The sequence below is a fragment of the Gouania willdenowi genome, chromosome 15 (genome assembly GCF_900634775.1).
Source record: "Gouania willdenowi chromosome 15, fGouWil2.1, whole genome shotgun sequence".
In the NCBI taxonomy this organism is placed as follows: domain Eukaryota; kingdom Metazoa; phylum Chordata; class Actinopteri; order Blenniiformes; family Gobiesocidae; genus Gouania; species Gouania willdenowi.
This window is the reverse complement of record NC_041058.1, coordinates 24,248,869-24,275,601: the sequence shown is the minus strand read 5'-3', so window position 1 is coordinate 24,275,601 and position 26,733 is coordinate 24,248,869. Positions and strand designations below refer to the sequence as shown.

Genomic DNA, 26,733 nt, shown 5'->3' with positions numbered 1-26,733 from the left:
AGAAAACATGTGGCGTGAATAATTATCATACAAGATCTAGCATATTTTACCATATCTTATTTTAACAAGTGTTGCTTATTTTTTCAATTTTACCAAACTGGTATTACGTTATTGTACTAGTTATACTTTATAAAACTGTAGTTTAAAAAAGCATAACCATTAAATAATTGTTTGTGCTCATATTAGCAGCAGTAGCAAAAGCAGCAGCGTTATAATTCATTGTAGTAGTAACTCCAAATGTAATACTGTATATATTTTAAACATTTCAACTTAAATACTTAAGGTCTTGGTAGTGGAAATGAACCTAAAGGGTACCTGTACTATTCTTAAAATGTGTTTAATTAATTACCAATAAACAAAATATGTGCACATTTACTATGTTTAAAAAAACAACAAAAAACACTTTTTTGGAAGATTTTATAGCCATTGAGACAGCCATTGCATTTCAGTGGTTCAGCAGTGCGTCATATCAGTGTCCATATATTGTACATGCAAAGCATTTTTTTTTGGTGCACTGGTCCCCATACAGTAAGTAGTTATACACTTCTGTAATGATACATGAATAATATATTTATTGAAAATGATTTCACAGACCCCAAGCTATAGCTTGAGGGCCCTGGTTTGGGAACCAGCGATCTAGAGACTCAAAAACAGTCATGTTTTTGATGAGAAATTATTAAAGTTCTATAAAATAAAGTGAAATGTATAATTATTTTACTGTTATTACCAGTCATTTAAAAATGTGACATTATTTAGTTTAGTTTTTATTTATTTTGAGCAGTTTTAACAACATTCACATTATTCAGTTATAGAAGCTCAAAAAAAGGAGTAGGCTGAAGCTAGAAAGCTCATATACGCCTACCCCGTAATCATCGTAATAAACATATACATTTCCCGGTGGTCCAGCACAATACGATTTGTATCCAAGATAAGAAATCAGAAGAGCATATTTGGTTCCAGAGGTGGGTTGTACTCGGCCACATCCACTCAAGTATCACAATGAATATCACAATTTTCACATTATTTTATTTTTTGTTTCACACAATTTATCTCTTCCAAAAGTTACTCAGTACTCTCAGTACTCCATTAACATTTTCTTCAAGTTTCCCTTTTTTGTCCTCCACTTGAGTAGCTGTCCAGGTCACCACCTTCCACTTCCACTCAAGTGAAATGACTTCAAAGTAACATCACTCCTACCTGAATAAATATCCTGGCTACTCTACCACCTCTGTTTCATTCTGACAAAAAGCTTCAAAACCGCATCAAGGACAACAACATTTGCATATAGATTACTACTATACTATATTGATGACTATACAGATGAAAATCTGTACACGCGTGATCACCTTCTATGATCAAGCAACATATAATAATATCCATAACCAGGTGCATGCACAGCCTCTGCATCATGGACCTGTTTATGCAGCAATAGGAGGATATGAAGTACATTTTCCATAGACAGACGCACACCGCCAGGTGCCTGTACATGTCCATGAATTATCTATTATCAAATTGCAAATACAGTATATTCTCAACCATACGATTAGCAACTTTAACCTTACACATAGCAGCATTGATAAGGAAAGAGCCTGTAGCTACATTTCACAACAAAGTTACTACATTGTCTGGACCGGATTTGTTCCTACTGTTTAGATCAAAAGGTCTTTCTTACTATTATTTACAGTACTTTGAATTATTAAGTTCCACAATTAGGTCTACAATTAGGTCTACAGTGTCATCCGACAACCCTTCATAATCAGTGTAATTTGAAACTGAAAGGGTTGCTTTAACACCCATCTGTTATTGAGAACTGGTAACATTCAAGTAGTTTGAGGCAGGTTTAAAAAAAAACAAAAAACATCCTAAATAATGAGTGAATGTAAAGAGTTCTGAATCCCTCCTAAGCCTGTACTGATCCTCTGCTTCTTTGGTCCTTCCTTGTCTTTGTTCTTTGATTCTTCTGCTCTCCCCCCGACTTCTAATCTTTGTGGATCCTTCCAAGTTTTATTGTCATTGAAACTTAATACTATAATGTAGGTGCCGTAAAAGTGAGGTCACGGGAAAGAATTATCTTCACACCTGATTGGCTAAGACAGTGCTCTGTTTGTGGTTCAGCTGATGACAGTTTTCTTTTCCAAGATGAAATAAGGGCGCGCGCGCACACACACACACACACACACACACACACGGGGGTGTTTCCTGTAAAGATGTAACCCAATATTGAGGGAAAAGCTTTTTAAAATAAGCCGGCACACATGTGGCCAAATGTGATCTCTACTTAAAAGTTGGTGTCTCCAGGTGTTAGGGAGTTGTTGGTGTTATTCATGTCTGTATTTTGTAATTAGGCATTAAATTATTCCAGGGAATCACCCGGGCAGACCGGGAAAGGACAGCCACACTGGCCATCTTAAACACATACATTACGGAATGTTTTAAGAGTCTCCAAGAGTAACACAGAGTGCTGAATGTGTGTAAGAGACATCCAAGAAGGGAGCCAGCCCAGCTAAAATCCTCCCGCCTTGTTTACAGACACTGGAGTGGAGGCCTTTGATCAGGACTGGGACACTCCCTAGTCTGGATGGTGTGGTGGACTCTGTCCAAAACTCACTCTGCTGAATTCATGCTGTTCTCTGCCACCCTCTTATACAAATAGGCATCACAATAAGCTGTTTGCTTTTTCCAAAACAAACCTAATTAGTTTATAGCACAGGTTTGTTTAAATGCTTGCAATTTAATAAAACACCTCAGATAATCAAATTCAGAAGGATTAACATTTGTACTAAAGTAACTTAAGTAAATACAATAACATTTTAGATTAAAAATAGAATAGAATAGAGTTTATTGCCATTTGTACATGTTTAAAAATAACAGATACAACAGAATCAGCCAAGACAGTATGAAAGGTGTAAAAACAAGGAAAGAACAGAAGTATACTCAACAAAAAGATAAAGAAATAAATATAACCTAAGTTTAATTCACATATTGCACATAGGGGAGCATGAGGTAAATTGTTCAGCATGGGGGATTAATTTTTTCAATTTCTCAATAGGAGAGTGCTGAGGTATCTGCACTGTTTATTGTCCTGTGCCACAAGCCTGACAGCAAAAAAAAGCAGTGCTTTATGAATATACAGCAGTTTGTGTGAGAGCTAGTCACATACCTGTGATTTAACTGTAGGAACAGGAGAGGGGGGTGTTGAGAGATTTTAAGTTCTGCTTTAGTTTTTCCACCATGCCCAAAGAGGACGGGGGAGGAGGACTTGTTGTTTTGGAAACACAGCCGAAGTCTAACCTGAATCACTTTATATGGGTGGGTCCTAAAATGTCTCACCAATTAGCCCTGAACCACCAAAATATAGTATGTGCGTGTGTGTGTGTGTGTATATATATATATATTAGTATTTTATGTGATCTCTGTAATCTGCTGTGCAAGTCAAATGTTTAATTGAGAATAAACCTTTTAAAAAAAATGTAAATATGGTTGACAAGCATGTTTTTTTTTAATATTGAAAGAAGGAGTAAATAGATTTTTCATTGTTCATAGGGTTTAGGTTTACAGCTAAACAGAAGTCATTCCAGTGATTTACCCAGGCATCTTTAGTAAAACATTTGTTATAAACAGCACAAAATATAGCATTATGTTAAGAGTTGGATAACTACATGAAAAGTAGGCATTGTTCCTCAAATTTGCTTATTAATCAAAATATTAAAATGCATTAAATTTCCTCTGTTGCCTTCAAATCTCTAGTTGCTCACTGTGCATTTAACCTATGGCTAGTCCTAGCGATTCATGCATTTGCTAATGAAATGCTTCCACATGCATGCAGTATGCATCCTTATTAGAGTTGTGTGCACATCAGTGTGAGGGAAGCTGTGCAGGAGCAGAGGCCTTGATAATTGGCTTGTGCAGGAGTGTCAGATGGCTGAAGAGCGGATAATGGTGAACTCAAGCTGCTGCCATGGGGGTGGCAGTGGGGGTGTGAAGGCCTCAAGTGAGGACGAAAGAGGGGGGACACAGCTTTTTGTGAATGGGCCCCTTGCCTCTCTTAAACACCCCCCCCCCTTTTCCCCGATTCAGGCCTGCCAGGCCCTTTTGTAGTGAGGGGATGGGAACCCAGGAACCTGGCAGCAAGCGGGTGACCTTCTCGCACCTTACTCTCGCAGCCTCTCTTCTTCATTCCTTTCTTTGCCTTGACCCTCCTCTTTTACATTCTGCTCTGCTCTCTCCTTCTCCCTCTTTTTCTAAGCTTGCTTTGTCCCGTGTCTTATTTTTCAGTGCATCCATTTTATTTTAAGGCCTCTTTCTCTGTCTCTTAAGTGTTGTAAGAAAAGAAATTTTCCCACTTCATTTAAGTGTGTAAAAGCAGGGAGAATGAACGAAGCAATGGAAGGAAGAGTAAAAAAGGAGGGAAAAGAGGAGCTGGAATTTTGTTATGGAGTAGAAAAGTAAAAGGAAAGAAGGGAAAATAGACTTTTACTGAAAGGATGCAATTAAAGAGGAAACCATTGGGGGAGAAAGAAAGCATGCAAGACATATACTGTATTAGAGAAAGGTGGATAAATCCTCCAAGCTCTAAATCTTTATTTAAAATGCCTTCTGTCTTTTGTCACCGTTTGAGTGCTCAGTGTGGTGTTGTTTTGGTGTAAAGACAAGTGAAAAAGAAATACTGCCCATTTGAGTGGGGGTCTTTACTTCCCCAGCTTAGCTATGACTCTGATTAGAACCAGAAACCCTTCTTTTCCCCAACTTTTCTCAACGCTGTGTATGTAAATTTTAGGGGTGTCCCGATCCGATATTCATATCTGATATTGGTCCGATATCAGCCAGAAAACGAATATCGGATTTTATCAGACTGCATCCAAAATCACCGATTTATGTTATATTATATTAATTCAGTAGTTTAGTAGAATACTGTAGATATTATGTTGAAGGTTAAAATGTATGTAACCAATTGGTTAATAATAAATGGGTCAGTTTTTTTCATACCTACTGTTGCTGACAAATGTTCTCTGTTTGAGTAACATCACTTGATCAAGACTTTTCTAACATTCCACACTCCAAAATAAGTAATTAAAGTATGTATCATTCACGCTGATATCATATCGGTTCGATATCGGTATCGACCATTGTATCGGAAGTGAAAATGTCGTATCGGGACATCCCTAGTATATTTGTCAACACATTTTTACATTCATGTCACTTTTTTCTGTCTTGAATTAAATATTACTAATACAATTCAAAAAAAAGATTCTGTATTGCTAGGTTGCAGTTTCAAGCACTGTAAGAAACTGTATTCTGTTTAAATAATAGATAATAGTTTAACTGCATGTTGAATAAATGGTTGACTGAGCATCATTATGGCTGTGAATGGGATGTGTTTGTGATTTGACACATACTATTTTTTCAGGATCTCAGAATGTGCTGTTTTGTTGTCAATCAAAAGTGGTGTAAAAGAGAAAAAGTGGTAAACAGTTTGATGGCAGGTCACGGGTCTTAAAAGCACATGGGAAGTGACTTAATCATTTGATTCAACCAAATAGATAAACTGCTAAAGTTGATTATGATAGAGGACACTCTTGGATCAAATGTCAAGCTGTGAAAAAGCACAGTACATCAGAGTTTATTAAAGCAGCCAATTACAATATTTTACAGGTTGTCATGTCAATAATAGCATTTTTCAGCCCTTCTCATGGTTGTGTGTTTCCTACCACAGGGAGATTGCTTTTACCAGACAGCTGCAGAAACAGTCGCCCAAGCTGTCCCACTATTACCTAGGGTTTTACATACACTCCTGTCCCAAGATGCGCTACAAGGTAAGACGAACAATACATTTTAAAAATGAATACTATATTGAAGAACAACTGTTACATTTGTAGGAATTTAACCCTAGACCAATTTTGTGGAAATGTCCAAATCCAGGTAAGAGGGTTTAACATTTTCAAACTAGGATTGTCCATCCTTGGATTATAGAATCACCACTTCATAAATCCAAGTTCAAAAAGTAGGTGGACAATGCTGAAGAAAATAAACAAATAGGACGTCCTATTTTTCTTGGCTAGTACTACCTGGAATCAATTGTGTACAGCGAGTATGCAAGAAAGAAAAATGGAGCATCTGTAGTAGTAGTAGTAATGTTTTGTTTTTTTTGGTTGATTGTTGACACCGTATTTTTGGGAGCAAGGATTTTTTTTCCTTTTGTTATTGAGGAGTTGTATCAAACATTACTGGTCTTTTAACAGCAAATAACAGGTTTCAAACTGTAATATATATACTGCATATACTGTATATACTGCAATGCAAGATTTCAAATGAATAACTGCTACTGAGTGATTGAAATACCATGTATCCATCTATCTAAAATGAAGGAAAAATTGGAATGCAGGATTAAGCAAAGAACAGTGAACAAGGCTGCTGAAGACATTAAAGTTGACTGAAGGTCATAGTGGTGACAGATGCTTGAATTCAGCCGTAAGGACAGAAAACATCCATAGATTGATGCTTATTTTTACAGTTTGGTCCATGAACCCCTTATATATTTACTAAATATTCCATATTAGACTGCAGACAAACATGCTCACATTCTCCTCAAATACCCAACTGAGCTTTGGATGGGATGAAGAAAAGAAAGCACTTTCACTTTAATCTCTGAGTCTGGCCAAGATTTCCTATTCATTCAATTTGTCTTTCATCTGCTAATTCTTTCATTTCACTCTCAAGATCCCAGAGTGTTGTTGCCCATGAGAGTCGTGTCTTTTTGGGAATAACAACTGGGTGCCACATCTTTTTATCCATTTACATCTTGTTTTGATATTGCTCTGCCCCAATTCCAGGAGTCTGTGTATGGAATGCATGCGACTGTGTTTTGTCTTTTTTTTGGCACAAACTTTGGTGTGCACTGAATCCTGATCAGTGTTTTGTCTGAGAACTCAGTTACCACAGCACCTAACCCCTCCTTGTTATGACATTCTCTACCCCAACCCCCATATCTGATCTTGGGTGTTTGCCATTGCATCTTCTTGTTCACCAACTCCTCTTCTTTTCCTATTTTACCTTTGGGGGAGACTACAGAACACGGGTGAGAAGGTTGCCCAGTTCCCACCTTTTGGTGCATACAATCCCACAATAACACAACCACTCTCAGTAGTACTATTGTCTGATATGCATATGAGAACAAGTAATTCATTAATGCAATGACATGCTGTGGTATTGTCTGTTCCACTAAGACTTGGAGCCTCCAAACTCTATTGAAGGTTTACTGTTTTTTTGGAACAAAGTCTCGCTTCATGTCTTTTTAAAGACCAAAACACCAGCACTTCAAAATTGCTGGTCAACACTCAAACTCTTTGAGTGCCACTCCTGCTCCGTTTCTCCCACCTTTCAATTTCTTAACCTTCTTAGAACTTGCTGAAACTTTAAGAAATTCTCTGAACCTGTCAATCTTTCACAAAATGTCCATTTTGTGGTAAATACACAGAAAACTTTCCTGTTTACGTATGCTTCAAAAGTCTCCTTTTGGAATGAATAAAGTTTTTGTTAGGGCGACCGTGGCTCAGGTGGTAGAGGGTCGTCTTCTGATCGAGAGGTTGGGGGTTCGATCCCAGTACCTGACTATGTGTCGAAGTGTCCTTGGGCAAGACACTGAACCCTAAGTTGCTCCCAATGGTCGACTAGCCCCTTGCATGGCAGTCCTGTCCCATTGGTGTATGAATGTGAGAGTGATTGGGTGAATGAGCTTATATGTAAAGCGCTTTGGAACCGCTTGTGTGGTTATAAAGCGCTATATAATTCAAGTCCATTAACCATTACCAAACATGAAAGAAACTGTCCCAAAAGGTGTTCTCAACACTAAGCCGGTGTGTCCCCAAAAACACTGCCAAAGTGACATTTCTGGTGTTTTCATGGATTGAAAGTTAATGTCTTGGCAAGTGACGTCGTGTCACGGGGAACAACATAAACAAACCAGAACAAAAATGTCTTCAATTGAATCATTGTCTTTCTTGTCGAAGAAATAAAGAAATCGCAGACGGTAAGAATTAAGTAAAACACTTCACAATGGGGCAAAAAAGTATTTAGTCAGCCGTCAATTGTGCAAGTACGCCCACTTAAAAAGATGAGAGGCCTGTCATTTTCATCATAGGTATACCTCAACTATGAGAGACAAAATGAGAAAAAAAATCCCACTGTAGGATTTTTAATGAATTATTTGGGAAATCCCTTGGTAAAATAAGTATTTGGTCACCTACTAACAAGCAAGATTTCTGGCTCTCACAGACCTGTAACTTCTTCTTTAAGAGGCTCCTCTGTCTTCCACTCGTTACCTGTATTAATGGCACCTGTTTGAACTCGTTATCAGTATAAATTAGTACAGTGCCCGTCAGAAGTATGCATTCATGTGGGAGTATAAGGGGTATAATTGTGTATTTTGGTATCCTTCTGTTGTGTTTTTGTGCATTTTTTGTATAATTATTGTTTTTGTTACTCATATTTGTATTTTTTTTGTTTGATGTATTTTTCTGTGTTGTATGTTTTTGAAGTCGTGTATTTTTGTATCTTTCTGTTGTCTTTTTGTGCATTTTTTGTATAATTATTGTTTTTTGTTGCCATTGCAGTGTGATTCTGGAATCTTTTTGTGTATTTTTGTATCTTTTTTAGTGTAGTTTTGTGCATTTCTGTTATTTTGTGTACTTTTGTATAAATATTTAGTCACTTTCATATGTTTGTTGTTGTTTGGTGTATTTTTCTGTAATGTATGTATTTTGGAGTAATTTTGTGTGTTTTTGGAGCCTTTTTGTATAGTTGTATGCATTTCTGTTGTTATTTTGTGTACTTTTTGTATAAATATTGTTTAGTTTTTTGTTGTCCGTGCGTGCGTGCGTGCGTGTGAGAGAGAGAGAGACCCCCGAAAGTACCACGAAAAAAATACGTTTTGCAATACCAAAGTCGCAATTCTTTCTCAATGGCTCTGTGTGCATTCACCATGTACATCCCGATGTAGTGCACGCACGCACGCGCTTCAGCCGTGTGTTTTTGTTTACATTGTAGCTGCTAGCATGTATCTTAGCACATAGAAGAATATAAGAAGAAACACTCACCGTTCCGCAGAACAAAACAATAATCATCGTGGACCCATCTGCTCACAAAAACGTTACATTCCTCTGTTTGAAGAATCAGAATGTTTTTGCGATAAGGTCGGCTAATGACCATCAGCACAGCCACCGCCCACACTCATGGAGATGGAGGAGGAAGTGAAGTCTGTGACCCGAGATTTAAAGTAAGTTCGGAATCACGGGAATAATATTAAATAACCATGAAATATGAACTGCGACACGGTGACGTCATGAACCCGGAACTGGAAGTAGCACGCTCAATACCGCGCTCTTACCGAGCGAGCCGTAATTATAAAATTAATGTTTTGCGTCACTAAATTACTCCAAAATAACAGATGCACACAGTTGGGGTATCACACTCCAAACTCCACTATGGCCAAGACCAAAGAGCTGTCAAAGGACACCAGAAACAAAATTGTAGACCTACTGTAAAGCATGGGGGTGGTAACATCATGCTTTGAGCCTCTTTCTCTGCAAAGAGACCAGGACGACTGATCCGTGTAAAGGAAAGAATGAATGGGGTCATGTATCAAGATATTTTGAGCGAAAACCTCCTTCCATCAGCAAGGGCATTGAAGATGAAACGTGGCTGGGTCTTTCAGCACGACAATGATCCCAAACACCCCGCCTGGGCAAAGGAGGAGTGGCTTCGTAAGAAGCATTTCAAGGTCCTGAAGTGGCCTAGCCAGTCTCAAGATCTCAACCCCATAGAAATTTTTTGGAGGGAGTTGAAAGCCCGTGTTGCCCAGCGGCAGCCCCAAAACATCACTGCTCTGTATGGAGGAATGGATCAAAATACCAGCAACAGCGTGTGAAGACTTACAGAAAATTTTTAACCTCTGTCATTGCCAACAAAGGGTACATTACAAAGTATTGAGTTGAACTTTTGTTTTCGACCAAATACATATTTTCTACCATAATTTGCAAATAAATTCATTAAAAATCCTGAAATGTGATTTTTCTGGATTTTTTTTCTTCTCATTTTGTCTCTCATAGCTGAGGTATTCCTATGATGAAAATTACAGGCCTCTCTCATCTTTTTAGGTGGGAGAACTTGCACAATTGGTGGCTGACTAAATACTTTTTTGCCCAACTGTATGCGTTCATCTGAGATTCTCAATACCACAATGCAATATACAAAGTTTTCAAAGTTCAGTTCTCATAACCATTTGTCATCAAACTCATTGTTTATAAGTGAATCAGAAACAATCTTGTAAGCAGCAATTTCAACCTTCAACATTTGTTTGAGTAAATTCACAAGTTCTTCTGAAGAAATGCCTTTAAATTATTGACCTGAAGCCTACACTGTCTTTATCTGTTTAATAATGTTTTAGTTATCATCCCCAGCAACTTTAAGAAATTGTATACATAACACTGTATTCTATTGTTTTATGTAGCAGGACATTTTGGTGAATACTTTAATTGTAACATTTACCATAAAGTTAATCCTACCAATTGAAAGTACTCATCGAATTAAACAGGCAAACCACATAATGTAATCAATCATGTTTTGACATCTACATTGCATTGAGGATTTAAGACTGATTGATAATGATTGAGTGCAATTGAAGGCTTATTGAGACTTAATTATTCAGTGTAGTTAGAGGAATATATAATAACAAGGAACCAGTTTTTACTTGGTAAAATTTCTCACAGTTGCTTCTACAGTCCTCCTATTACGCTAGAAGCAATACACCTGCATTATTCATGTAACAGACACCAACGGCAACACAGCAGTGTTCTTCTGTTGGGTGCGTCTCGTCTTTATAGAAACATTACATTTTTTGAAAGATGTAAAAAAAAATAAGATGGTCTGGTGCTTCTACCCAGATTGTTATGTCATGTCCATACATACAGTATATTGGTTAACGGGTTCAGTGTTCTAACGATCGTAGCTTAAATGTCTCATGTGAAATAGTCAGTTGTCACTTCCATGTGAGATTGTGCAAAGAGCCCTCAGTACTGTCAAAAGCCTCGTGTGGTTCTATAGAGCAGCGTTAAAGGGTTCTTGAAGACTTGCAGTCTTTTCAGGGTCTGGACGAAGCATGGCTAGTGTCAGAGGTTTGCTTTGGTTCCCAAAGCCTGGCCAGAGTCTCATGCAGTGTCGTGCTGGTTTGGCTAGTGGGTTCAAGATTTGACATGACATTTGGCCCTTGGCTCTGGGCCCTGGTCCTTTCTGGGCTTCTGATGTTAAGCTATATGGAGAACAGAAGGTGAAGCTGTTTGAGGCTAAATAAGACCAAAGGTCCTGGTCCTTTTGCCACGGTTCTTACGATGTGGATGAATTTAACTTTGTGTCATGGTAAAATAATGAACTTCTATGACGTCACTATACCTCACAATATTTTTTGTCTAACTTTGATTTAACTCTCGCAGGATTCTTAGCTTTGCTGCAGTACATTAGAATTTCCTCCATGTTGATGTCTAAATTAGTTGTTTTTGGTTCAGTCTATGTACGGTTAATACTACACTATAGTGTTTTCTAATTCTTTCCAGAGTTGTGTGAATTACTGAACACCTTTTGCTAGTTATTTTGAAGCACACACTACAGATAATTAATAATAAGACATTAACCCACTTGGCTTCAAAGCTCCAATACTTGATTTTAGCATTTCAAGCATTGTTCAATTGTAATTCTGTATTTACACACTCTACAACTATAGGCTTGGGTGGATGGTAAGGGGGGAGAAAATTGCATTTAGAGGCTCTTGCTCTTGTTATATTTGTTCTCGATAAAAGAATGTCCTGCTCTGAGCCCAGGAAACCATTAAATTTTCCACACAGAAGAAGAATAGAGGAGGGAGCAAATGAGTGAAAAGAGGAGGAAGAGGACAGATGGAGAAAATAAGAGGAGTGACAAAGTGTGTGCCAAATGAGAAAAGGAGGTGAGATGAAAAGGATTATTTGTTTTCCGGCGGTACTTCACTGACTTTTGAAAGAGTCCTTTTTCTAGCAGCTGCACCTTGGTTCTTTTTAACCCAACTCTTCATTGCCTGAAAACAACAAACGCAGTCAGGGAGCCCTGGTCATTCCTCTGGCAACAGACAGCCGTTTTTCCACATAACCAACGCCTTTGAATCCAATTGAGCTGAAATTAATCCATCGAGGTGTCAGGCGCACCAAGGATGTCAACAGAGGCCAATGAAAGACGATAATAGAATGAGATTTGGTTTTCTGGCAGTTGCTGCTCTATTGGTGCGCTAATCAGCGCAGGCCTTCAGGCAGTTTTGTCACCTGCTGCATGACATTAATTAAACATGACAAAGTGCCTCCCAGCAATAACATGTACCTGAGCCTCTATTTATAGTTCAAACATTACCTGCATCTTCAATTCCTCATCATTGATTTATTCAATTAGGTATTTTAAACCCAAAAAGCAAAGTGTTATTTAGTTTTACCATATTTTTTTCCTGGGGCAAATGTTTTAGTTTTGTATTCAGGCCAATCCCATTAAACTCATATACTGTATATAACACTAAACTTGTACAGTGGTTGAAATTTTTGGCATTATACATTTACTTCATTGTAGTTAAGTACACATGCATTACAAGCAACTTGTATTGGTTTTACAAAAGCTTTTAGTCTCACTCTTTTCATGTGTTCTTTCATCAACTATTTTAAAGTACTCAATCATTCCCACATCACTGCTGGTTGGGAATGATGGCAGTATTTAGAAAGGAACGGGCTGTAGTAACTCTGATACGATCCCAGATAAAACATCGTAAAAAAATTTTCTCATGTATTCTACACTCAAAACCTGCTTGTGAATGTTATTTCTTTGATATAAGTATTTATATTGTGATATTTTGGTTTCTGGTTTTTGTTCTTGCTCAGATCCAGCAATATTCACTTTCATTGTGCAACATGTTATTCTTCAGTGCCAGGAACTCTACAATCCATCTCTTCACATTGCAGGCTTGGCCTATCAAAACAAGATCAAACTCAACAAAGCCCGTTTTCACCCTCCTTGTGAAATCTATAAGCCAAAACGTAGACTTTTGCTGCCTCCAGCTCTCTCCTCCCCCTGTCTTAAGTTGTTGAGTTATTTCATTTAGCTCAACAGGAGACCACCAACAGTGCACCTCGCAGCAGAAACATTTGTTTAAAGTTTTTTTTTGATAGTTTCTTTTCCTTGCCTCACCATCACTATTTTTCTTGCCTTCCCTGCCATGGTTGTGTTTTTAACAAATCATTCACAGGTTACAGCCCTGTCTGGAGCCAGTCGCTGCTTGGCACCCCCTAGGAGGAGCGCTGACAGGGCAAGGTACTGGGAGCAGAGTTCAAAGGGTCAGGTCATGTGATTTGGTTTTTCTGGTGGGTGTAGGACAGTTTGGAGGGAATGACGGTTTAACCAAAGGGGGAGGTGTGAAGTTTACCATGGTCAAAATGAGTTTGGCAATGGTGTCATGCTGAGCAGATCCAGAGCCCTCTTGCTGCCAGCCTGAAGTGTTTGCCTTACCATTAACTTCACCACTATTTATTTTCAAACCCACTGCAGCTGCACCACTTTGTCTGAAATGCTTGGTTTCTTCTTGGCATGGAAATGCATTTAGATCTTTGATAATGACTACTGGACTGAATGGCCTGCTTTCATAAATGCAGCTAGAGGTTTAGATTTAGCATGTGGGAGGAGGTTTGGGTTATTGTCTCATCTGAGGTGTGGTTTAAGACCTAGATATGAAGGCGGCAGCTCTTACTGCAAGTAAGCTGTGGTCTCTGTCAGACAAGCATTACTGCTTACCTACTCGTAAAGACTTGAATAGATAAGGAGATAAAAGTGCCCAGTCCGTGAGCTGATGCCCATAAAAGTGCTGCCATTGGTTCTCAGGGGTTAGGTGAAATGTGATCCTGTAAAAATATTTTCTCCTCATTAACCTGTCATCCGTGGAGCCGTGACTCATAGCCAAGCAAAGAAGACCTGGGACAGAACGAAGCTGCTGGAAGGAGTAGTGAGGTTTGTCTAGGGGCCCCAAAGGGGAAACCTACCAGCCTGGATGCTTTATTTGAAAGCTGTCCTGTAGTAGTGTGTGGAGTTGAGTAAAAAAGTATTTAAAAGGCCATAGGTAACATAAATCCTCCTCAAACTCAGACCCCTGACATGCCCAGGCCCCTTAGACCTTCCTAAAATGTACACAAATGCACATTTAGCCTCAGACTATGTTAAAAAGTGTGCATTTGTCGACCACTATTTCAAACCACAGATTGTTTAGACATGTCTTTCACTGGTGCAGTTTGTCCAGCATGCTCAGTTTTTCACGTTATTTGTCTAGCTTTCTTTGTGTTTCTTTGGGCTGCAATGTTTACATGTGTCCATCAGCACCCACAACCCCTGGCCATGCTTTCTTGTTTAAGCAGAATGCATGTGTTTCAACAGTCTTGGGATGAAGACGGGCTGTATTGTGCAGCTACATGTTTATAGGAGAGAGTGTGAATGTAGAGATCAACGTGTCTGTTTATTGGTTTTTAAATGGGAGTCACTGAGTGTGACCTAGGGTCAGAGTGCTGGCCCGGGCAGGCCCAGGCTACAAATGCTTGATGCTGGGTCACACTAGGCCTCTTTGTATGACCTCCTAATGGGGAGGCCTGTCCTGCATCACAGCTTAAGGTTTAGTTGAACTAAAGGGCCACAAATGCGTTGCGTTTTGACTGGATTTGACTTTACTTTTTACAGCAGAAAAATCATATTTCACGATTGTGGCAAGGCTTGACCCAGTGTGCTATACAAAACAAGCTCCTTCTGTATCGCATGTTGGTTTTGGAATGTAATTGTCATGTCAAACAGAGCAGGGTCGAACATTAATGACCTCATCTACTTTGTGACAAGGCTCACATCACACTCTTGGAATCACTCGGGCTTTCAGCAAAGTGTTCAGCTAAAACGCAGATTCCAGATTAGTTTGAACATAGTTCAGTGTGTTTTCAAAAAAAAAGGGTGGCTCATCTAATCTTCTAGCACAAAAAGATGCATGCAGTGATGGCTCATCAGGTGTTGTGTTGGTCAAAGCTCAACTGGAGATGTGAGCTGAAAATCTGCAGCAGATGTGGGTGTAAGGAAATGCAGATGAAAGCAAAGAGAAATAGGATTACTACAACACAAAGCACACTCTCCTGTCTCAACTGATCTGAAAGAGGAAGTGAAAATTAAAAGTTAGCTCATCCTTTGAAAATCACTTATCTTAGTATTTGATCAGTTTGGACTTTAAATAAAATAATAATAATAATGCTAGCAGTACTCTCAACATTGTCACATTTCACTGTTATCGTAGAACACAGGACTTCTAATGTTCCAGAGAATATGTATCGACACTAACTACATTTGAGTTTCATTGAATGTTTTATTTTTTAAATATCCCAAATGTCAATATTTGCATCCTGAAAAGGTATTGGACCACCACCCCTGTATAAGTCACAGCACATGTTGGCCAAGTTGCTGAAGAATCAGTTGCTGAAGAGAAATGAGCTTTTGACAAAGACTTTCAAAAAGAAATAAAAAGAAAGTTTGTTTTAAGCATGTATTAAAAGTAATGAATAAGACCTTGTTCTGTAGAGAATATGAAATTGTTTACACAACTTTTAATATCATCCATGGAGCAGTGACATTAATTCATATTTCTTGGGTAAGAATAAAATGCTGGAAAAACCTAAATAAGTGCCTTATTAATTAATGTTCTCCCAACAGAATTTTTTTAATTCTGTTTATTTAAGATTTGCCATTTCTGTAAAATGATACAATATTCAAAACTTACTCAAAAGTAAAAATAACTTAATTTGCAAAGAATGTTTCCCAAGTTGTTTTTGGATTTTTTCAGTTTTTGATGACTTGTGGAAAGAGATTTTTACTGGTTGTCTCTTGACTTTCTGTCCTACTCTACACATACCAAAGTCGATCTATGGCCCCTGTCAGATCTGGGGGTAAGTCAGCAGGTGTAGTCTTTCACTAGGGGTCCTTGACTAAAGGAAAACACTCCATTTATGGGTGTGATTAATTACTTTTCCAATAAATTGCAGGTATGAGCCTGGGGCAGATCGGTCTATCTTGAGTTGTGTAAGAAAGCACAACTGACGTGTAGGCGGGAGGAAAGCATCAAAGCGAAGCATTAATATAAAGTGACATTTGATGTTTGAGTGGCAGAACTGGTAAAAAAAGTGTAACTGCTATATGCATGTGTGTAAAATTCTTTGAAGAAGAGAGAAGGATATCATGTCACAGAGGGGCTCAGAGTGATGATGGATTTGTGTCAAACCCTGGAGAGATATGGCTTTGTTTAGTTTAGATGATTGAGGCTGCGTAACTGTTTACACTGAAGCAGCTTGTTATTTATGTGAGGTTGAGTAATTGTCCCTGTAGCCTTGTTAAAGTTAATTTATTTGGGAAACCAGCAGTGTGAAAGATCGCTGTGGTATAAACACTGACCCCTTCCTATTGATTAACAAACATTGCAGAAAACAAATTACTGAAAAGTTGGTGGGCCTTCGATCTCCTATAACTGCAAAGTTTTCATTTGGCAGAAACTTTACCAGCATTTCAAAATTCTAATTGAAAGAACTTACTTATTTGTTGCGCTCATCTGTTTTTCTCTAGTGTCATTCAGCTCCATTTATATCAGTTCCAAAGCTTCATTCTTATTCCTGCCTCCCAACTATTTCTCTTAGTACCAAGGTCTCTGAGTTCTGGCACCATAAGAGCTCCTAACAGTGCCATCAGCCTCTCTCAGACTGATGGCACTGTTCTGTCTGTGTCTCACTAACTTTGAATATCTTGTTTTCCCATCTGCACCCAATTTTCTTCTGTCCCCTCAGTTCTCACACCTCTGCCTGCTGAAGTTTTCACATTTCCATTATACCTGCTGTTTTATTTCTCACCCTCCGCCGCTCTTTTTGTAAGTGTCCATCATCTGAAATACCTCCAGATCCTTCTGACCAGAGGAGAATCTTCTTTGTCCTGACTTTTTGATAAGCTGTCAAACTAAAAGCTACATGTACTATGCATGCAAACTTTACCGTAAGGGTTTATCTCTCTATACCTACACTGCTTCTTTGTTAGGTTGCCACTGAAGAACATGTTTGTTTCAATTTCAACCAATGCTGCATTTTCTGCAGCAATAAGTCACTGTTGGACAGATGGATCGGTAGAGTGGAAAACCATAATCCTCTGAAATACCAAGTGAGTAAGCTGCAGGGGTATCTGTAAAATATAGAGTCCATGAGTAAACCAGAAGGGAAAAAACAGATAATTAGAAACTCTGTGGCAAGCTTGGTCGTTGCATTGTAGCCAATAAAGAGGAGAAGTTGATAGATAATCTGCGGGAAAATCAAGTTTTCCTTCTCCGATCTTCCTTCTTCCTTTCTAGTGCTGCTTTCCAGACCACTAATAGCTGTGTCCGCTCTTACCCATTATCCTTTCTCCTTTTCAGTTGAGAAACTATGCCTGTGCCATGACCAGACTCTGTCTCATTTTGCTCAGATAGGCCTCGCTGTCTGAAACTTTAGTGTGCGACCCAGATAAGTTATTTTGAAGAGTAAACACAAAAAATATGTCTTTGGTCTTTGGCTCATAGGATAATAGCCTGAAAATCCCAGCTGTTTTTAATTTCTGGAATAATATTTCATCCATCAGCCTACATTCACAGCTTTTCATCACTCGTTTTAACACCATTGTTCAAAGCAAACTCTACTTCTGCACCTTATTTTAAAAAATGTACTCTTCCAGAAGTTTGTTACCGTTGCAGATGCATTAGTGAGTTATTTTGTTGGCACTGCTGGACAGGTGTGCGTCACCATGAGTAGTTTTGTCTTCGTGCAGTGTTGAAGGAGCCTTATGGAGGTGAGGTAGAGTGTGAAATGTGTGCTGACAGTTGTGGAGGCTGCAGGTTGTCAAGACACCGCGAGCATCCGATAAGTGTGAACCTCTATTGCCAATGCATCGCATTCCACCACCATCCATCTGTTAGCAGAGGCACTTAGAGAAGCCTAATATGTTGAGCTTGGGTCTGAATTCCTCCACTCTTTTTATAGGGTCTGAGTTGCTTGGGTATTTCTAGCACGTTTTTTTTTATCATATAAAATATTTGAGGGGTTTCACTAATGTTTACAAGGCCTACATTATTGCATATTTTGATTTTGAGAGCATGTTTATCAGCAAATAATCTTGTTCTGCATGGGAAACCTACTTTCCATAGAGGTAACGGGCACACCAGTCTTTATCAATATACTTTTAAAACACCTTTTTTTCAACTTCCTTGTTTCATATTACTCTTTTGCACATTTTGCATCCTTACAAGTAGAAAGATGTCCATTACCTGCTGGAGTCTTTGTCGCAGGTTAAGGTTGTCAATAATTTTAAGTTGTGTCTGAGGGCAATTGCAATGATTATGATAAAACACTCTTGTCTGATTATCTAGGCTTCTTCTCATCTCATCACTCATATATTGAACAATGCCTTCCAGCCATTTTTGTTCTGCTTGGTTTACCTTCCATCCAAACAGTTTGGTTAAAATACAGGCACATACCTATTTGACGAGTACACACTACAGTATGCTGGTGTGTTTACATTTCATCATTCCCCCTATGGACAGTGAAACACTTTTGACAAGTGACTTAAAAGAGATGCATTTTGATCTTATCTGTAGCCCAGGCCCCACTGTTATACAGTATAAGATAAGCAATGGACTCCTAAGGCTTACTGGTTTTCACACCATATCTGTAGATTGCATTTACTCATCGGTGGGGAAAAAATGCTTTTTCTATTTTTTTAACTAACATTTCTTTAGTTTCCAGCTATTTCAGGTTTCAAGCTTACAGGTGCTTGACTTTATCCAAACATGGTAATCTTTCAGCTAATTCATTGCTGAGACCCTTCATTTTCTACAATAGTAGTAATTCCATTTTAGGGCTGACTTTTTTTTTTTTGCTGCATTTGTTTATTTGCTGTAACGATATATCACATTTTTAAAGAGAATATAGAAATTTTACCTTTATTTGGTAACAATTATTGGGAATTTTGTGGTTTTAAACATTGTAAACCAGTTTTGTATTGTTATTTAGATGACTAAGAATGTTGTTCATCCATGTTTAAAATGTATCTCTTTCATTTTCTAGGGGCAGTATCGGCCTTCAGACCTCTTGTGCCCTGAGACCTATGTGTGGGTCCCAATAGAAAGATGCGTACCACAACTTGACAACTCCCGCTATGCTCGTTTAAACCAGGATCCCGATGCAGGTATTGATGCAGTTTCACTAAAAACATTATTTCTCATATTAACGTTTCCTAATGTGGCCAACATTGTTAAGAACTTTCAACTGATGATTTTAATGAACCAGTTTGCATTCACAGTATTTTAAAAGTAGTAAGATGTCCTTAAAACAGCAGTTCATACAGGCGTTACGGCTCCAGTTCACTTTCTCACACATTCTTTCACTCCATGATTCTTATGCATGGTCGGCACTGCCACAACATTGTCATAATGAATGGACTGTGTTAACATTGGATGGTGATATCAGCTGTATTAAACCACAGACAGAAGGTAGACTGGCAGACAGCCATCAGATGGCGGAAAGAAAGCTATTCACAGTTCTAACAGACTCTGTGGGTTTGAAGGTTGTGATTGTATGAACCCTGTCAGTGAATGTGTTTTTAGGTATTTGTCACAATTTAGATTGTGAGCTCTTGTCATTTGAATGGATAGATGCACAACACAGCATTAGCATTACTTACTGGTTAAAAACCAGATTTGCAATATAAAAATGTCATTATAGAAATTACAATCGCATGTAAACAAAGATTTCTGGTATACGTCAACAGCTGGTGTGCGTCCACTGTCTAAGCATGTAGGCTGACATTTATATCCACAGTGGCCAAGTGTGCAGGCCTGCTGTGCTCTGTGTACTGTTGCTCATTAATCCGCATCACCAAACCGACACCAGACAGGAAAGGGCGAGGGTAAAGGGGGATTTGAGAGGACAGGAATGGGCTTGTCAAACTGACTGTGATTTTTGGAATGGTATGTAGGGGATTAGGAGTAGAGTACGTAGGTGGGACCAAACATTAAATGAAAATACATTTAGGCTGTATGGAAGGGATGGATGAGTCTAGGTAGCTAAATGCTGGCACAGGAATACATGGCTATATTGTATATGTATGATAAATGAGGACTGATTGATTGAGATGTCGTTATAGAACTGCATATTAATGTGGAAAGGCAGAAGGAAGAGGAATAAAGTGAAGTCATGTTTGGAATAGGTTCCACACAGAAAGTTAAGATTAATAAAGTTGATAAATTCAAGAGATGTAAATGTTTTTTGGCTTTGGCTTGCACATCATTCTTATGATAGTGCAGTTTTATAAAGCCAAGTCTTGAGCAAAGGTTTAACCAACTCTAACTATCAAAATCTCTACACATTTTAAAATGAAAAGATTCTTCTTAGAATCAAACAGTGGTAAATCAACCACACCTAGATAAATTAAGGGCATTTCAACCTCATTAATATGTTAGTATGTCACAGTACGGCTTAGTCAGGGTTAGGTTTACTGTTGAAGTTGTGGACTGTTGGTCTTGGTAAGAAGTGGGATTTTTTACAGGCCTTGCTGCTCCTAGATGCACCATTATTACATTTAATGCTCACTGGGTTAATGGTTAACTCTCGGGCCTGTCGCTAAATTGTGGAGTTTAACTGTGGCTAAAGTGGATCATAGCCAAACTGTGGAGGTTTCTGCCTGGTTATGGAATAGATACAGCAATCAGCCTGTCAGTTCAATTGAAACACAGCAACCTTGGCCTTTTAGCTTTTTGTTCTGTGTTCCTAGTTTTGGACCAAAATCTAGGTGGACTGCAACTTAGTTTCAAGTTAAGTGAAGTTCCACATTACAGTTTTGGACTTGCATCTGTGGTTTTCAAATATAACTATTACAGCACAGGTGGCTAAACAATCGCTCTCTGGTGAAACAAATTACTATTGTTCCAAAAACCATTATCCAAGGATTATATTATCAAGCTTTTATTATCAAACCAATAATACAGAAATTCCTGTAGCTCTCAACCTGATTACAAAAACTTAATTCTGAAAGTTGCCATTCAAACCAATACTAAAGAATAAATATACTGTATATATATATAATTTTTTTTTTTTTTTTAACAGTTTATGTTGTCACTCAACTCCATTAGGCCTGAGGTCAAACTCAAAGTCTTTCCCAGAAGTCATTGAGGGCCCAGTGCATTTCCATTTTATGGGGGACCATTGAGTGGTCCTAATGAGGTGTGTAAAGGCAGCTAATCTAAAGTTTACAGTTCCCTTTCCACAGCAGACTCAACTGATTGCATCCATGTTGCTGACACATCGAGGTCTCAACAGCCTTTTTGTGGCTTCTCACAGATGAACACACAGTGCTCTGCTCATATTGTATCTTTCACTCACATGTAATCAGTGTGTTATTCGGGCACTGGCCGAAAAGTTGTATAAACATCCAGAAAAAATGTGTGACAGACATCACCTCGATAATTGTTAAGCATATACTCGTATATACAATGTTAATGAGAGCTGAAACTAATGGGTGTTTTAGTCAATTATTTGATTTATATTTGCATCATAAACATCCGTACTTTCAAGAAGCTTTTTTTTTTACATGTTTACATTTGAGGAAGATTGGTGAATTTTCATATCATGAAAAAATGTAATTAGATTCTAGTTATCTTATTTGTAAATGAAGAAAACCTTTGGGGGTTGCAAAATTTAGCGACGACTTCGGACTTTAGCTTAAAAGTAGCTGGTTGGGTTCCTCGATCTTTACCACACCGAGACCTCCGGGCTTTGCACTGCTCTTCATGAAGAAAACTATTATGTGTCTTCTAAATGTATGTGAATAAATATAGTGACTAGATCTAGATTACAAATTCCTAGAACTGCATTCAAATGACCAGTTGACATTTTCTTGTCTTATTACCAAATATCATGTTAATTCAGGGGTAAACCTGTTTTCAAAAATGGCTAAAGAGATTGAATGCTTTGATTAGTTTCCGAGTTTCATTTTGAAGCTTAAACTCTTGAATGTGATCTTTCAGGTCACCAAGTTGCATTTTCGCACTTTGCAACATTGTTCTTTTTTTCTTTTCAAGCCTATAGGCCCAGTTTGAGTTGTAGCATTGATTCATAGGAAGTGGGTACAACCCCAATGGTATATCCTTGACCTGTATTTGGGTCAAGCAAGTCTTCTGAAAGTTGGAGATTGATGGGTAAAAGGATAAGAGTATGATGAAATGTCAAGGCCAGTACCCTTAGACCTGACCCTCGAACCAACCTGACCTTCCTTCTTTAGAAACTTTTATCACAATTCAAATGTAGCATTGGCAACATTGTAATTTGCAGAGCTTTCAGATAAAAATGAACAAGTCTACTTTTCTTTGTTTATTTTCATTGGTTCTAATCTCTCACGTTTTTGAAAAAGTGACAGGAAGATAAAACCCTTGGTATGAGAGGCAGTACAACCCGATAGCATTCACCCGTCACTCCAAAAACTTTTGGCTTCTACATTAGAGTTCCATCAAATCACACTTTTAAAAGGCATCTTGCTCTACTCCTTGCCATACTCTCTGCTCAATGCCTTTACTTATGCTGATATCGGTCAGAGTAATTGGGTGCCCTATATCGGCTGGTATTTTTATTTCACTCTGGAAGAAGTAGTTTTTTTTGCTTTGTTCGTTTTAATGAGTTGCAACTGAACAAAAAGAGTGAAAGGACCCTGATGCCAATGACATTCTTTGACCCCTCACAGACCCTTACCACTCCTTATTCCCAACCTCTTGAGCCAACGTCCATGCTGCATATGCCTAGCTGACTAGTATTTACTTCAGTGTTTCACAACCTTTAATGAACCATTGAACACCTTACCCTTTGTGGAAAGTTTTGTGCAACACGGAACAAGTTACAAAGTACCACATTGCATTCTACTATCAGATGCTGATATTAAGACTTTTTTATGTTGAAATGCTAAATGGTTATTATAATGAATCACTAACAAACTTTCCAATCAAAGTATCTTTAAGGCGGGGAAAGACATGTTGAATTATTAGGCAGTCCCTTCCCGGTCTTCTCGCCTACTTTATTTGTCATTGCAGCTTTTCTGTGGAAAATTTTATGGGCTGATTTGAAGTCAGTTATTGAGTATAAAATTTGGAATATTAGAAACATTTCGAGTAATCGCAAACATTTGCATTAAAAACTGACCCCAATTATGTAATCATAAGCGTTTGATATGGTTTCACCCGGCTCGTATCACACATTTTATATATTGTATGAACTGTAGTATAAATATTTTGAATATTTTATTTTTGTTACAATCCTGGCTCGACAGGATGCAACAATATAAAAAAAAAACTAGTTGGATGAATCATACATACTGTCCTATTGTTGCCAATCGTCTTCAGTGTTTGTGTTTTACACTCATACTAAACAAATACTCACCTTCATCTATTTAGACCTTCAGTCTTTTTGGATTTTGCAACCATGGGTTGTAGGAAGTGGTTGTGACCTGATGGCCCACCTTTGACCATTATGGTGTTTAGTTGAAAGTTTTTGTTGGATGAGAAAAGAGGGTTTGTGCAGTTCTTCCTGACCTTTCTTTTTTCCACACATAAGGATGGAGAACCCAGGTTAGACCCAGGGTTTCTAGTCTTTTTCAAATATAATAGCACTTTATATTTTCAACATTAGGTCAGGGGGAGTGGTCGTAACCCAATGGCCTTCCTTTGACCAGAAACTGTTGTTGAAGTGTTTTCAAAGTTTGAAATGGAAAGGGAGAAAAAAACAAAGCACGGTAAAGTGTCAGGGCCTGTGGCCGAGTCCTGACCTTCCTACACTGAGCACGACACTTCCTCCTGACCTTTCTGTCAAACGGCATCAGACTAAGCTGTGATTGGTTTGCGCACCCTGATAGATTGAAATAGATTTTTTTTTTTTATTCCCTACACTACTCCTACTACTCTTGCCTTTTTACCGCCTTCAAAGAGGTAATTTTTCACTGCGTTTTATTTGTTTGTTTGTCTGTGAGCAAGATTACATCAAAAGTAACCAAAGATACACCTTACACCATGGAAGATTTCATTAAATTTTGGACGGGATCCAGATTATTTTACCATTTCTGAATCAGTTTAAAGAATAATAATTTGCAAAATATCAAAAATTAATTTCTCGATTTGCTATTGATCGATCTTTTATGAAATTTGACTGTTATGTTGGGTTTTGTTCCTAAATTTCATCAATATTTGATCAGAATTTGTGCATTCCATCTTGATTTTTCAAAAAAAAATGGCATCCCCATACATTTGGAGCTACTGTATCATTATTTATGGTGATTAATAAGTAAATTAATTGTGAAGGATCATGGTACCATGGTCAGGATCACTGATCCAGACAATTCTCAATATTTGGCAAAGATGATATTTGAGATTTGTGCTCTTGTTTATGTTTTCTAATAGACTCTTATCTGCTTTGTTCAATAAACTATAGAGCTTTTTTAATCAAGCTATCTATATCATAGGGATACAAGTTTTTATTTTCACCAAGTTGTGTTGAAGGCCAAACATTGTCAGCAAAGCAAAGTTAAGGTTTTGCTTCTCACACAGCGCACCGTCATTTTTCCTAAATCTTCATAGTCATAGTAATTGGTTATAAACGATGAACTTCATTTGACCAGTAGTTGATGCTACACCTTGTGTTTGTAAGTTTAGAATGGGCAGAAGAAGAAAAAGGAGTCAGGGTCTCTCCCCTCAGTCTTTTTACTTTCGCTGCTGACTTTAGCACTCCCCTTACCCCTGACTTTTGAACTCCAACCCTAAAGGAGCTCTGACCTCAGAGCGGCATGTCACTGAACCTCCGGTGAGTTTGAAGGAAACTGGGTCTGGAGCTACTCAAAACAAAAGCTGGCCTTTCTGAAGCCTGGATTGAGTAAAGGGGAGAAGGAAAGTTGTTTATTTGAAAAACGGATGTTTGGATGGCCGTGAGTAAGTGAGTATTGCTGCTGTAGTTGGACCATCTTAAAACTTCATGATGTTCAACCCTTCCAATCTTTTTATGGCAACCGTTGGAATAAATTTAACTTTGTTTGATTGTTGTGTAAGTGGCCTGTCACTTTGAGGAGAAATATGTAAAAGCTTAGTGCCGGGCTTTAAAGAGGCTGTCAAGAGAGAGTTTAACATTTTGTCTCCCATCATGTGATATATTTAGCAAACCAAAGTGTTCAGTAGATGCACGTTACATAACATCTTGTAAAAAAAAAATGCATTATTCCTTCAGGGCAGCACTTGCCATAATGCTGACTGTGAAACTAAAAGTTGGCAAGAACCTTTTTGGATTTTATGACTCAGCAGTTTTACAATGCAAATAAGCAGTCATTAGGGCATAAGGAAGCAGGAAAATATAGTTAATGCATCATAGATCCACATTTTGTTTTATAGGGTGAAAAACTCTTGCTGACTCTGGGAGCTGTTTGTAGCTTTCAGAATCTTTGTGAAAATCAAGTTGTTTTGTTTTCAGGTGCCTGTGACAGTAACGAGCTGTGGTGGTTTAGACTTGCAGTACTTGAGGCAAACTCGAGCTGACCTGCTTGTAGCAATAAATCAATGAAAGAGTCCTTTTCACCGCACTGAATAGTTTTTGTCTATGTACTCTTGGTTTTGACAGATTAGATTTAAATCAGAGTAGAAAAATACTCTGGAGATAAAACCATTTTTTTGGTGTTTAAAGAATATTTCTGTTGAGCTTCAATGCTATAGTTTTTATGGAAGCTGCTTTGATGTCCAAAACAAAAAAGAAATCACCAAAAAAAAAAATGTTAATGTAAATGAATTCAATTACAGTAGTCTACATTAAAAAAATGAAAAAATAGTGTCCAAAAGCTTTACACCACTTCTATAAATATAAAAATCATACATTATATATATATATATATATATATATATATATATATATATATATATATATAAATAATAATAATAATAATAATAATGATAATAATAATCCACTTCTGTTGAAATTTCAGGTTATCTTTAATTGTCTCTGATCAGCTCTGATTTTTTAATTGTAATACCATTTGCAGAACATGTTCTAAATGTATTCCTTTGACGTTAATGTAGTTATGAATAATAATTTGTAGTTTAGGGAATTTTTTTTTAAAACCTTCTAATGTTGGAGGAATTGCAAAGATTTTGCAGTACAAATTTGAACAGGAACTTGATGTATTGTTTTCATAAGTTTCTTATTTGAAAATAAAAAAGACATTGATCAAAAAGAATAAAAGTTACTTATCAGGTAAAAGTAAGCCAAATTTATTTCATTTTATTATTTTTGAATTCCATTTTTTTTGGCAATCATTGCAATTGTTTTCCTACAGTTGTGACTTCAAAGGGTAAAACAACCAGGTTTCCTTTGTGCCAGATTGTTTTGGATTATTATTATTAGTTAATAGATTAATCAGACTTTATTTCTATAGATATTAACTTTCAGTTACATTGTAGCACAAACTGGTTTACAGAAGAAAAACAAGTAATGAATCAAAACAAAGTAATCCTAGTATAAAATAATAATAATAATAATAATAATAATAATAATAATAATAATAATAATTTGATGTTCTGAA

At 37.7% G+C, this 26,733-nt stretch overlaps 1 protein-coding gene across 3 annotated transcripts in view; it reads left to right on the top strand.

The window, feature by feature from the left end:
* Positions 1–26,733, top strand: part of ate1 (arginyltransferase 1) — a 72,816-nt gene that overhangs the window by 44,726 nt on the left and 1,357 nt on the right. For all 3 annotated transcript variants that reach the window (XM_028468330.1, XM_028468331.1, XM_028468328.1), the window contains 2 exons: positions 5,714–5,813; positions 19,206–19,326. In XM_028468330.1, coding sequence (XP_028324131.1) covers positions 5,714–5,813; positions 19,206–19,326 — 221 coding nt within the window. The remainder of the gene's footprint in view (positions 1–5,713; positions 5,814–19,205; positions 19,327–26,733) is intronic.